Source organism: Solea senegalensis, unplaced genomic scaffold (genome assembly GCF_019176455.1).
Source record: "Solea senegalensis isolate Sse05_10M unplaced genomic scaffold, IFAPA_SoseM_1 scf7180000015117, whole genome shotgun sequence".
Lineage (NCBI taxonomy): Eukaryota > Metazoa > Chordata > Actinopteri > Pleuronectiformes > Soleidae > Solea > Solea senegalensis.
In genome coordinates this window covers 56,261-71,428 of record NW_025321227.1, presented here as the reverse complement: position 1 = coordinate 71,428, position 15,168 = coordinate 56,261, and the positions used below count along the sequence as shown (strand labels likewise).

At 39.0% G+C, this 15,168-nt stretch overlaps 1 protein-coding gene across 1 annotated transcript; it reads right to left on the bottom strand.

The window, feature by feature from the left end:
* Positions 1-6,935: 6,935 nt before the first annotated feature.
* LOC122761952 (WD repeat-containing protein 73-like) lies at positions 6,936-13,697 on the bottom strand. The gene is made up of 8 exons (XM_044017142.1): positions 13,583-13,697; positions 13,041-13,108; positions 11,704-11,789; positions 11,527-11,615; positions 9,070-9,137; positions 8,123-8,290; positions 7,541-7,909; positions 6,936-7,347 (listed from the first exon to the last, which is right to left on the bottom strand). The coding sequence occupies exons 1-8, from the start codon at positions 13,639-13,641 to the stop codon at positions 7,115-7,117; spliced, it is 1,140 nt and encodes a 379-aa protein (XP_043873077.1). The 5' UTR covers positions 13,642-13,697; the 3' UTR covers positions 6,936-7,114.
* Between the last annotated feature and the right edge of the window lie 1,471 nt (positions 13,698-15,168).

The following is a 15,168-nucleotide window of genomic DNA, read 5'->3' as shown; positions in this document are numbered from 1 at the left end:
AAGATAGACTTAAAAGTGACTCTAAATCCTGGAAATGTGCTTTACAGGTGGAATCATTCATTGTCTGTGTTTGCCACAAGCTGCAGTGTTATTTATCTTAATGCATATAATTCCCAGCCCTTGTGCTGACCCATAATTTGCTACTAATATCTGCTGTGGGCGGAGTGATTATAGCTTTTCATTAGTGCCGGCAGCTTTTACTAGTGCTATTCCAGCTAAAGGGCCCTTGCTGTAATTGTTAGCTATTATAAATATAGTGCGTTGAAAGTATAGGGGGGGGCACTGACGCCTCTTTGTTAACTGCCGATGACTGAGCAATTAAACTTTGGCAACTTAATTACCTCTCCACAACAACATGGCTGTGAGGCATTAAGACGGGCATTATGGTAAACACCGTTGTCAGAAAGCGACGGCGGTGAAGTGAATGATGCGTGTGACTCTGCTCCTGCCGGCCGAGGTAAACAAAGCATATCATGTCGGGTGAATTTTGATTTAATTACAGTAAATGCATGTTACAGTAGAGGTGGAAGTGAAGTACTTAAGGTGTTCGGCAACGCGGTTACCGCAATATTCCTTCATACATGACCATCAGACTGTTAATCGAGCGGCTGTTTTATGTGAGGAAAAATATGAAAGATTTGTCAGTTACCTCGTCACGGAGAGGCTAAGAGACGTCGTGTGGAGCAAAACAAAAAACACTAGACTAAAAACCAACATCTATTCATCAGTGCACGGTGCAGGCTCCTCATTAAGTGGCATTAAAAACTGTGAAGGTCTATAATTATCGAATAAATTCTTCTCCGCGTGAATGAATTCATCTGTGTGCCATAATTCTTCCCCACACACAGCAGATCTTACAGTGAATGAGTCTTTTGTGTTCCACCGTTGGAAGGCCTTTGCAAAATTACGCCACCGCATAATGATGCTAATCACAAATTAGCATTTCAAGATGGAGCAGCGTGTTTGTGCATGTGCACACGCGTGTGTGTGTGTGTGTGTGTGTTAGTTACTGCATACACCTTATTATGGGGAAAATTGAAATTTTTAACTATTGCAACAATGAATTGATGGATTAATAATTATTGGTCACCAACTATTATGGTGATTGAATGTTTTACTTGAGTGTTCTCTGACCCCTTGAATGGGAACATCTTCTGCTTTCTTTGCCCTTTTATGACAATAAACTGAACATCTTTGGTTTATTTTTTATATAATTTTCTGATATTTCGAAGCAAATAATCACCGTCACTAGTCACTAAATTGAGGAAGTAAGCAACAGATGAAATTAATTGTGTGTTACAGCCATAATACACATGTTTAATTAATATATTTTGTTTAAAAGATTTACGAAAAAGGACATCGTTTGGCAGCCGGAAGCAGGATGCACTTGTTGGAGAAGTTGAACTCCCGACTGCCCCCGTTGCTTGAATGTTATTTCGCTCCCTTCCTTTCTCTCCTTTCCTTTCTGCCTCCTTTTATTTCCTTTAAACATTTCCCACTTTTATGCCTCCCAACAAGAGGCACAATCATGGGGCACAGTCTGCAACGAGGACAAATGTATAAGAAAATCAACACAAAACATTGCAGAGGCATTGTAAACACTAATAGAAGCCACATGATGGTGATATTAGATTCAAGTTTCTATTCATGGCCTGAGAGTAGCAGGTGTGTGTTTCATTACCCGCCAAAGAAAACACGACTCTGGTGTAGGCTTCTTAATGTAGGGGCTTGACCCGCTAATGAAAGCAGACAAAGAGACCAATCTAGAGGCAGCACCCACTCTGTGTCCACTTAGCACCAAGCTGGAACCTTTGCCAATTAGGGCCTGTTTGTTTGATGTGTCAATTAACAAGGAGGCGCGTGGTCATTAATCCCAATATGGTTTCACTCGGTTCACTAAGATCTTTGTTGCAAACAAAGCAGGTTGGAGAATGAACAATGAACAAACAGCAATGTCTTATTTCTTCATCCTGTGATAGACGTAAAAGTGATTTATGGTTATTTAGATGCTTTATATGGAATTGTTTACTCAAAATGTGCATATTTTAGGCCACAGACGATGATTAAAAACTCCAATTGTTCCTCATATTTACTCATAAACATGGTTTTCATTTGCTCAAGCAATCCAGTGTCGGATAAAAGCAAAAATTCATGAATCGTGATTTCACTTTGAGTTGCTCACGGATGAGTTTTGACACTACAAAAGGGAAACTTCAATGTCTCATCTGAACCATATCCTTTCCAAGGAAAGATATGATTTGAAAAACGCATTGTTGTGCATTTACAGTAAGTCGCTTGTTAGCCTTTGTTGATTTACTGTGTCCTGTGACCGCCGCGCTTTGCATATGTTTCTGCTCTGCCAAACAAAATGGAGCTTGTATGCAAAACGCGCAGCTTTTCAAAGATACACTCGCACACAAACAAAGGCCTCACACAACTCATGCGTGTGCACTTTGTCACGTTCTCTGATTCTTGAACAGAGTTCGACGCACATTTGAAATCCTGAAAAAAATTGAAATAAAATGCAGTTTGCTCAGTCATTTTCAACACTTTTGTGTGTGATGGAAAGAGAGAGAGGGCATTAGAAACATCCACTTCATCATCTACAGGAGACCTGAGATTGTTATCAAAGAGGTAAAAGCTTTAGAATTTAAAATCTAAATGTACTGCAGCTATAAATAAAGAGTGGCAACTGAAGGCATCACTTGACGTTTATGGTTTGTTAAAAATAAAAAAAATAAATCAAAGGTTCCAGATGAAGCTGGAAAGCTGTGGCAGTGACCGTGCACTAGGTGGTGCCCCATCTCTTCACCATGACAAATCCAAATTCTAGTACTTTTCTGCTTCACGCCACACTGAACCTGTGATGACGGTGCAGCCATGACTGAAATAGTTTACGAACACCAAACGGTCATTTGTCAATCAATTTGTTTGTTTTTCTATATTTCTTTCTTTTTTATCATCATTATTATTATAATGATGTGTTATGGTTCATTAAGTTTTAGTATATTTGGTAAATGTACACACGTGGCATTCTTGTGGACGCGCGAACACGTTTAAACCTCTTTCATATACGCACTCATAAGTACATACAGCTGTGAACACTCCATCTCTCTCTCTTTCTAACCCATTCTCTCTCTCAATAACTCATAATAATGTGACCTGAGGAGAGAAAACTAGTGCAGGTTGATTAAAAGGGATTCAGGTGATGAAGGCTCCAGTTAGTCTTGGTGCTGAGGGCCTTTAGTTTCAGCTCTGCCCCAGGCAGCAGCTGGAAGCGTAATTACACCGACTGATTTATACATCATTAGGGCCTCCATATAAGTCACCCCTTTTGAAAAGAGCAGTTAAACTACTAATACTTTTCGCAAAACAGCGGCAATTGCGTATAAAATGAATGTATGCCGCTCCTCTGAAAGCATATGGTATATTTCTCACCTATTAATAATTCAAGTTGAATGAGCAAAAATTAGTTGGCTCGGTTACCGCCGCGTTTGTCCCACATTAATTTCGCCGACGTTTTGTAAATGGGGCTATTACACTAAAAACAAAGCAGAGTGAATGACCACGGTTTGCAGTACTTGGGGAGAAAGAGGGCCTCATTCGTACACCTGTCATTTTCAAACGAGGCACCATTATGGTTTCACGGACAGAGGAGATCACACCTTTCATTGTCGCCGCGTGGAAAAGCGGTAGCCTCAGAAATTGTTACCTGCGACGGTAGAGAGAGCGAGAGAAAGCCATTTGTAAATCTAAGACTCTATTGGTTTGCTTTTCACCGCAGGTTTCCATTAAGTGACTGCGTTTTAGTCGGCATTTTAAAATGAAAGACGCAAATAATTAGCATTTCCACTGAGGCAATTAAGAAGCCTGTGTGTGCTTTTACTCTTCTCGTTCTTTTCTTCTACACAATGCGCGCATTGAGTTTCTCCCGAACTCTCAAACTTAAAACTACGGTTTGATTGAAATCAAATGAGGCCTTCATTATTTGGCAAGCTTTGGCACATACAAATGAACAGGTGTTCTTTTAGATATGTCCGAGCATATACGTTTTAACAACCCTTGACACCTTACACACACTGATTTCAAGACACACACACACACACATGTGCTACTGACACAGAAGGAGCAGCTCAATGGGGCTGAGCACATTGTTGCTTTAACCTTCTGCGCCAGTTATCCCTCTCAGAGCTCCAAGCCTTGGCAGCTAACTCTATTGGCTTTTTGTCATGGAGCCTTGGCTTATACAGTGGATGGGGGTGGATAGCGCAGGCAGAGAGGGCGAGAACAAAACGGCAAGGAAAAAAAGAAATCTTTCCTTTCACATTATTTCTGAAGTGAGCGTGAGTGTGAGCAGGGGCTCGACGAGGCCTGCAGCCGAGGCTTGTGGAGGCCCCGTCATCTCGGGGTCATTGTGCTCGGCAGATCGTTAGGCTATGAAGAGGAGGCACACGACACGACGCAGCACCCGCAGCCACTCAACTCCGCCGCCCCGCCCCCTCCTTACGTGACCCCTGTGCTCCTCACCAAGCAGTGAGCAAAATGACCTGACCTCTGCAGCCCCTTTGCTAAATACTGACATTCTGCCATTTGAGTGGCTGCTGTGATAAAAGAAGAAGAAATGCAGTAAATGTCCTTCTTTCTGTGGAAGTGGGTGCATCCTATACCGTATACAGTGTGAAAAAGGGGATAGTGTCCACCTGTTTGCAGGCTGAGGACAACCAGGAAGTAAGAATATAATAAATAGCCACCAGGGGGCGAAGTAAAGAACTCTTTACCTTTACTTCTGAAAGTGCAGGACCAGAACATAACAGTAAAAACACCAATAAAAGTAGATGATATACATGTCTTGTTATCTTAAATAGTGATATGATATAAAACATGTGCTATAAAAGTATGATGATCTTTATTTACATATATTTTGATATAAATTGGCATTAGGGCTGCATCGGGTATTGTCAATTTCTCAATCAATTTGGTTTCTTTGTTCTATATTACAAAGAAGTGTTAGGTTTTTCTTGTTTTAAGAACAGAACAAGACATCATCGCTTTGGGACACACTGATTTTCTGACATTTTATGACCAAAAAACTACTCGATTAATCAAGGAAATAATGGAAAGATTCATCGATTATGAAAATAATCGTTAGTTGCATATAGTGTAATATAGTTTTGATGTTGCTCCATCACGTGTGTTCAAGGTTATTTCTTTATATTTGCTAAACTTTGAAAATAATCTTTTTTAGAAAACTATTGATTGTCCTTTTGATGTTGTAGAAAAGCTTTTCTGTCAGGGGGAGGAATCACCTGAAACTATAGGTGAGCACATCACACATACTGTATTATGTGAGTCTCATCCACGTCAGATCAAAACATTAGAAAATATGCAGGCTCTACTTCCTTGTTGGATAATAAACAAACATTTCCCTGAAGACGAAATGGTCAATCACGAGTTCCAGGTCTTCTTTCAGAGAACATGATGTTAGTTTTGTAAATGATGTTCCCATTTTGAAGAAAATAGGTTATAAAGCACCGCTTTTATGATTGGACGTCAGTGTGATTAGGTCACAGGTGACGTTTGAGAACTTCTGGCAAAAATCCCGTTTTCCGAGGCTTCAGACCTGGAGATGTGACGTCACCACCGGTTGCCACGTGCATGTGGACACGTATTCTGCGTGTTCCCTTTCGTCTCCACGTGCTCGAGAGAGTTTTGTGTTAAGAAGTGAATTCTCAGCAGCCGGGTCAAGTGAGCTAACGTGGAAATGGCTAAATCAGGGAAGAGTCTATAATTTAGCGACTTGAGCGTGTTTGTACCGTGATGATATTTTACATGATGAATTTGGCTCCTAATGGACCCATTAGTGTGCAGGAGGAAACCAGTCACAGAGAGGTCATATCTCAAATGGTTTGCAGTCGTAAATAAAAGGCCAATGACAAGTGAGGAGCTGCTGGATTCTTATTGGCTGAAGCATTTATAAACTCGGCCCTCTCTCTCTCTCTCCGTCGCTCTCCTCCTTCCTCCCTCGCTATCTCTCTCCTCCTCAGCTTGAATGTCACCGCGCTGTGGGATTGACCACATGACATTCTCCCAGTCCTCTTCTGGGTCATCCATATGGTCTCTGGCAACATCAACTTCAGATGGGCCTGGACATTAACTGGCTTAAGCAGGGGGACACGTCTGGCACTGCAGGATTTGATTCCCTGTCGGTGTAGTGTGTTACTGATGGTAACCTTTGTTACTTTAGTCCCAGCTCTCCTGGACCCAGCAGGTCCTTCACCAGGTCCACCCGTGTAGTTCTGGGATTTTTGCTTTTTGTTTGTAGGTGACCAAATACTTATTTTCCACCATCATTTACAAATACATTCTTTAAAAATCCTACAATGTGATTTCCAGGATTTTTTTCACATTCTGTCTCTCACAGTTGAAGTGTATTTATGATGAAAATTACATACAGATTACCTCTGTCATCATTTTAAGTGGGAGAACTTGCACAGTCGGTGGCTGACTAAATACTTTTTTGCCCCAGTGTATATGTATATATATATACACACATTATGTATACATATATACACATGTATATATATATATATATATATATATATATATATACATATATATACATACATATATATATATATATACATATATATATATATACATATACATATACATATACATATATATATATATACATATATATACATATATATACATATATATACATATATATATATATATATATATATATATATATATATATATATATATACACACACACACATATATATACATATACATATATGTACACATATACATATTTATTTATATGTAAAATTACTATCCCATTAATCCAGACAAACACACACAAATAAATAAATAAATAAAATCAGGAAGATTATCTCATTATTTAAAAAAAAACAAAATCATCTGAAACATTCTGGAAAAAGTATTGAATTATTCATACAAACTTGTGTAAATGATAAATCACAACAGCAGCAGTGGAAACATTTCAGAAACTTACAGAATTTTTCTCAGAATTCTGAGATTAGCATCAGAATTGTTTGTTTGTTGTGGTTTAAATAATGTCCCATGTGTCATTGGAGGAGGCGGAGCTTCACGTTGCTCCGTCAGAGTGGTCGACCCAGTCCCACACGTGCACGGATCCGTCCGAGGCGGCAGAGAGCAGCGTCCTCGCACGGTCAGGATGCCAGACGTGGGAGGTGACGAGGGCGTCGGACCGCGCGGACGACGAGACCGTGTGACCGCGATGCTCGAACAGCGGCCGGGCTTCCTGAAGCTCCGCCCCCCAGAGCGAAGAGTTAAAGACGAGAACATTTCCACTGAAACCTGACGACAGAGAGAAGATCGACCTGAACTTTGACCTCTGGTTCTTCACAGAAAAACTCATATCAACATCTTTATAGGTTAAAATACAACCCTGCTATTTTCAAAATTAAAGTCTCGGTTTTTGTTTGCCTATATTAAAATACAACCCCAGTTTTCAAAATAAAAGTGTGTGAGTGTTCCTGCTTAAACTGACCTGATACTGCCAGACAGTCCTTCAGCACTGGAGACCAGGACAGCGTGACATCGTCCAGGCTGCAGCCACGCGTCGCCACGTCCAGCTGAGCTCGACCCACGGCGACTCCCGGGTTCCTCATGTCCGTCACCACCACTTCTGCGGACGAGGAAAGTCTGACGACCCTGCTGCTGTACGGGTCTGGACCTGCAGAGGCGTCCGCCGTCCACCAGAGGGCAGATTCACCCAAAGACGCGGGTGGAGGTGAAAGCTGAGGGGCAGCAGACGTCCGAGTGTCGGCAAAGTAAATGTTTCCGTTACTGCAGCCGGCGAGGAAAACGTCACCACTGAGGAACAGTAATGAACTCAGAGGATCTGCTGAGTCACACTCTGAAGGATGACAGATTCAGATTCTAAAATGACTGATTTTCTCTATAGACTTTGGTGTGTGAGAGTGAGTGGTTTACAAACTTCAGTTTCATGCTTCATGCTGGCTGTCAGCAGCAGGGGGCGCACACAACACAGCCATCATGTCATACCACACTTTAAAAAGCTGAACTATCCCTTTAAAGCTAATTCAAATGTAACGTGTGGCAGTCTCACCCAGGTCGTACAGCGTCTGTCCCGAGGTCAGCTGACTCAGCCGGACGTCGCAGCTTTGGGCTCCGTGAAGGATTTGTGGCAGTGATGTGGGAGGAGCTGCGATCCTGGTCCCTCCCTCTGTGTGGCTCCTCCTCCTCCGACTGACGCTCCCCGTCCTCCGGATCACGTCTGACATGAGGAAGAGATACACCCGACGAGCACATGACAGGAAACAGCTTCACGTTAGTGATGAAGAGTAATGATGACCTATCATAATCAATGCTTCATGTTTGGTTCCCATAGTTACAGAAAATGTCTTACAGACAACACTTTAGTGGAGCTTTGATTGTCGAGAACCAGTCAGAGTTTCACAACCCCACAGGTTTCAAAATAAAAGTCTCAGCTTCTGTTTACCCACATTCAAACACAACCCTGCTGTTTTCAAAATAAACGTCTCATTTTCTGTTCATCAACATTAAAACACATCTCCACGGTTTTCAAAGTAAAAGTGTGTTTTTATTTGCCCACGTTCAAACACAACAAAACAAAAAAGGCCCAGTTTCTGTTCATCTAGATTCAAGATTTCTTTATTGTCATACCAACACACATGAGAGACATGAGGTCAGAACGAAAATCAGTCTCTCCAGAACCCAGTCGGCCCAGCAAATAAGAAGAATAATAAAGAAGAACCAACAGTTTAACTTAACAAAATATAAATTAAAAAAGTTTAAAGTTTAAACCTCTGGAGGTAAGGTGCTGTGCAAAAGAATTTTGTGCAAGGGTGTTCATCTACACAAAAAGACAACCCCACAGTTTTGATGGTAAAAGCTTCAGTTCCTGTTCTTTCACGCTCAAACACACACATGTAAATGTTGCACCACTGTCAGATTTCAAACGTCTTATTGTTGAAAGAGGAAGTCAGAGCCAGTGACAGAAGCAGGTTTGAGCTGCAGTGTAACTCAACTCACCGCTGTCGTCTCCTCCGAGGTCCCACACCTGCAGGTGAGCGCTCACACCGTCACTGGTCACGAGACACCTTCAAAGACCATCAAACATGCAAATGAGATGAAAGGTGTTGATGAATGATGAAAACGGAGTCATTTCCAGTTGACCAGCAGCAGTGTGGCCACAGGGTGGCGCTGTGCAGTTAGTGTTTCACCTCATGTCAAAACTGGGGGGGTATTCCATCAAGCAGGCTAAAGGCAAAGCCAAGCTTAAATGGCCAAGTCTGGCTAATATGAGTGAGAGTTCGGTTCCATCAAAGAGGCTGAGATTAGCCCCAACTCAGTAACCATGGAATCTATGACTCTGGCTAAACCTCAACCATGGCTAAGCCATAACTGTGGCTCAGGTTTCCGTTCCATCAATCTGAGCCTCAACCCTGTTCCACCAAGGTGGCTAATGTGAATGCCAGCCATGTAACCATGGTAACTTATGCTGCCGGGCAAACCTGGTTTGTAGCAGGCTAATAGTGAAGCTTAGCACCATCTATGATCAAAGAATGTCCAATAGACAGAAACAGAGACACACACAACTGTCATGGAATGATAAACTAATATGATAAATATAAACTATATAATAAAATGTATTAAAGAAATTATTTATACTAATAATTATATATTATATATTATATACTATATCATATTAAGTACATTAAAGACCATTATCACCAAAATAAAATATAATAAAAAATAAGACACAAATAAATACAAAATTGAACTAATTAGCAAAAAAATATAGTAAAAGGAAATTTAAAGAGATCATCATTGTTTTGATGTAACAAGGGTTAGGGCCTCTGATTGATAGGAGATAGATGATTGATTTGCTGTCACCTGCATTCACTTACTGTAATAGGGGTCCTCGTCTCCATTGAATTGCTTGATTTGCTAAAATGATTCTAGATAAATAATCAATAGATCTGTCATATGATTATTTCCTATAGAATGATAACCAACATTGCATTTCTTCATGTAATAATCTACCATCAATTGTATGATAAATGTGATGAGTCATGTAAAATACTTTGATTAAATGTAGCCTATTATTATCAAAAATGTAGACAAGGCAACTTTATATAGTACATTTTAGCACAAGGTGATTCAAAGTGCTTTACATAAAGTAAAATGAAAACACAACAATTCAACATATAGCATGTGGGACAAAATACAGCATGTAAAAATGACAGGCTTAAATGAAAATGATATCAATTATATACAATTGGCCATGCAGGAAATAAATGAAAGCTATCCCATCGATTTGCATTAACAATCAGTTGATAAATGTGATGAATATCACTTTCTAACATTACTACTAGGACTGCCAAATGATCAAATATGGAGAATTTCACATAAATTGCAGTGAAACAATAATGTTATTTTAATTATGTTCATATGAATGTTACTTATTAGGGCTGTCTTTTTGTTCTTTGGGGATTTTCCTTTTAATTTTAGGGTTTGGTTGCATTAATAGATCCACATAATTGATTAGTTTAAAACAAAAACCATCAAGAAATCAATTGGTAGATTATTGTCTCCATATATTTTGTCCCTTTGATGGAGGATTTATAAAACATGATGACGCTGAAATACTTCATTTTCTTTGTCACTTACGCATTCAGCCTGTCGGCAATATTCTGCCACGTCACATCCCTCGCTTTTTTGATTGCCGTGGTATTGCCCTTCTTTCGGATTATGTGGCTGTAATCGTCATATACCTCCATGAGGAGGGTTTGCTCCGCTGCAGAGAACATCTCTGCACGCTCTTTTCTCTTGCTTTTTGGCATTTTTCACAGTTTCCGTGCTCGACTAGAATGGGCTTTTTATTTTCCCTGTGGGTGTGCACAAGTTGAGGCTTAACAGTTGAGGCTTGACTAAGCGTCAGGTGGAGCCAGCTGATTTCACTTGATTGGAGCTAGATTGGGAGGTGGAGCTTAGTCAAGCTTCAAGCTTACACCTAAGTCTGGCAATTCTTAGTTACGTTGATGGAATACCCCCCAGGACTCAGTGATGTTTGTCACAAAAACCTTGTCTACAACAGCTGTTTTCAAAATAAAAGTCTCACAGTCTGTTTGTCAACACTGAAACACAACCATGCTATTTTCAAAATAAAAGTCTAAATTTCTGTTTGTCCTCACCCGAGATGTTGAGATTGTTCACAGCTTCACTGTCTGTAGCCACAGAGCTAAATATGCTAGTGAACATTAGTTGAGGTCGCCCTCCCATCCCATAATACAGAGTAGATCTAACACTGTCAACGTAACAGTAAACACAGTACATTTTGTATTGTGCAACAACAGACACTGTTGGCATGTATAAGCAGATTTAGAAAGTTAATAATATCCATTCATCCATTTTCTGCTGCTTTATCTCAGCTCACACATTCATTTAAAACTGTATTAAACAAACAAACAGCTCTGGTTCACTCACCTTGTTCCCGGGATGTGTCGCAGGCAGTGAACGGGTACATCTGTGAAACCACCATGGACAACTTTAAAGTCCCGCTCTGCGCAGAGACCCTGAACACATCACAGAATCAACAATTTATACTAAAAATGAATAAATACATAATAAATAAAAGAGTTCATATCTCTGTGGTGTTGTCACCTTATTCTCATCAGCAAAGAGTTTCAGAGGCAAACGAAGCTCCAAGATTTCATTTTTAGACGGACGACATCCGGCAACACAGACGGCTGCAAAACACCACAAATGACCATGAAAACCATTTCACTGCCAATATTTAAGTTTATCACTTATAGCAAAGTTTTGACTGAGAGTGAGACGGTATGTTGTCACACAGAGAGCCAGCAGGGGGCGCTCACAGATCAGACAGTGCAGTTCAAACACAGCACGGCTGGACTGGCTTTACTCTCGTGTTCTCCAATGTTGTTTGTTGTTGTTGTTTCAGGTCGATCACTACATTTGTGTACTTGCATAAATCTTAACAAACGCTATCAAACACCAAAGTCACATAGTAATAGGGCTGAACGATATGGACAAAATTTCATATCTCGATATTCATGCCAGATATCTCGATATCGATATGATACGATATGACTACGGGTTCGGTGAAAAGCAAGCATTTTTCAGAAAAATAAAAACATCATAATACAAAAGACTGTGGAAACTTTCCACATGGAAAGTGTTTTATTGATGAGAACTCACTGTGAGACTGTGTACACGGGTACCATGTCTTTTGCAATGTGGCATGTTATAGCGTCTGTAACGCCTTTATGTCTGGTGGACGTCGACTCATATGGTGTAACACTACTGAACGCATCAGTAAACACACTTAACTTGGGCTTCTTTTGGGATACCTGAGAAGTCCCCGGTGTTTCTCTCATTGTAATACACTCTTCGTGCAGCACGCGATGGTGTTGTTTCAGGTGGTGAAACATGTTTGTTGTGCTACCTTGGTTCGTTGCAATTTTCGCCAAGCACGACCTGCACAACACCTCACTCGGGTTGACATCCTTTTTAAAATCCAAAATACCTCCAAATAATGGAGGATGATTTATGTTTTGGCACAAAATCGCCACCGGCCGCATTATCTTCTGTCACTTTTCTTTCCCGCTGTGTATGTCGTGTGTGTGTGTATGTGTGTGTGTATGTGCGTGTCTCAGTCTCCGTCTCCCTCCCGCCCTCCTATGTTTGTCATTGGTTGGCTTCAGCTGTCGTTCCACAGCAAGCATGAAATAAGGTTTGTGGTTGGCTGGCCGTAGTGGTGCATTCAAGGGCAATCGTAAAAATGAAGTTTATTGTGACTGCCAGAGCTGTACATGCAGGGCGAGCGCGGGGGAAAATCTATTTAGTTTATATCGTTGCTTTTTCGATATGAATATCTTGAATGTTCATATCTAGATATCGATACGATAACGATATATCGTTCAGCCCTACATAGTAATGCATTAATATCACTTCTATAATTAAATAACTTCACCCACTCTTCCCTGACGTCCACTCGATGACTTGTGTGGGATGTTCCAGCTGATACACGTGAAGATCTTTGTACCTGGAGATCAGTGTCTTCAATTACCATGACAACCAAAATAAGCAAATGTTTTCTTTTATCCACCGCAAAAATCCGAAACTTGTTTAATTGAAAAAAAGTAGTGATTATAAATATTAACTTGGTTTAAGTTTATCTTGACATTCATGACACTCCTTTCCAAATCACATTTATTTTTTTAACATTTAAGACTTGACGTCTTTGGAACTATGCACATAAACCTTAAATCTGAAATATGACTTGATTTATTCGGTCAACATAGTTCGCTGTACACTTCGGCATGAATACAATCCGCCTACAACTGTACTGAACAGACTTTATACAAATAAAAAATATTCACCTGTAGGTAACACAGCCCCGGAAGTAGCGCTTTAGCTAGTAGCTTTGTCGAATGAATGACTAAACGCGTGAATGTAGTTTCAAGCCAAGTAGCTAACATGAAGTTCACCATTTAAACATAGAGGAAAGAATTCTCACGTTTTCAGGGACTCGATGAACCAGTCATCTAAAATGTCTTCAAACTCCGACTCCTCCATTGTTCTAACAGTAGTCACTCTGCGCGTGTGGCGTTCTTTCCCTCCTTGTCTCTGATTGGCTAACGCGGATATTCTTCTCAAATCCCAGCCAATCAGTGTTCTACATGTCTAAATCTAATCCAATCAGACACACGGTAGGGGCGGGTCTTCAGCGAACCAATTTTAAATCAACTTTATTAACATCACAAAGGCGACGACACAAGAAAACTAAAGTACAAAATATAAACTGAAGTACACTAAAATAAAGTACATATATGTATAAACTAAAGTACACTAAAATAAAGTACATATATAAACGAAAGTACAAAATATAAACTGAAGTACACTAAAATAAAGTACATATATGTATAAACTAAAGTACAAAATATAAACTGAAGTACACTAAAATAAAGTACATATATTTAAACTAAAGTACAAAATATAAACTGAAGTACACTAAAATAAAGTACATATATATAAACTAAAGTACAAAATATAAACTGAACAAAATATAAACTTACTAAAATAAAGTACATACATATAAGCGAAAGTACACTAAAATAAAAGTACATATATAAACTAAAGTACAAAATATAAACTGAAGTACACTAAAATAAAGTACATATATAACGAAAGTACAAAATATAAACTGAAGTACACTAAAATAAAGTACATATATGTATAAACTAAAGTACACTAAAATAAAGTACATATATATAAACTAAAGTACAAAATATAAACTGAAGTACACTAAAATAAAGTACATATATAAACTAAGTACAAAATATAAACTGAAGTACACTAAAATAAAGTACATATATTTAAACTAAAGTACAAAATATAAACTGAAGTACACTAAAATAAAGTACATACATATATAAACTAAAGTACACTAAAATAAAGTACATATATATGAACAAAGTACAATAATATAAACTAAAGTACAAAATATAAACTGAAGTACACTAAAATAAAATACATATATATAAACTTAAGTACAATAATATAAACTAAAGTACAAAATATAAATTGAAGTACACGCAAATAAACTAAAGTACATATATAAACTAAAGTACAAAATATAAATTGAAGTACACGCAAATAAACTAAAGTACATATATAAAATAAAGTACACTAAAATAAACTGAAGTACACTAAAATAAACTAAAGTACAATAATATAAACTAAAGTACACTAAAATAAACTGAAGTACACTGAAATAAACTAAAGTACAATAATATAAACTAAAGTACAAAATATAAATTGAAGTACACTCAAATAAACTAAAGTACATATTCAATTCAATTGAATATGTACCACAAGTAAACGTGTATTTTGTGACCTAAGTGGTCTATTAGGGTGATAGGGTAAGACTAGGTCTTTCAGGTATGAAGGGGCGTGACCATTAAGTGCTTTGTACGTGAGGAGGAGGATTTTAAATTGAATTCTAAACTGTGGGTGGAGCCAGTGTAGAGAAGCTAACACTGGAGTTATATGGTCTCTCTTTCTAGTTCCTGTCAGAACTCGTGCTGCAGCATTTTGAATGAA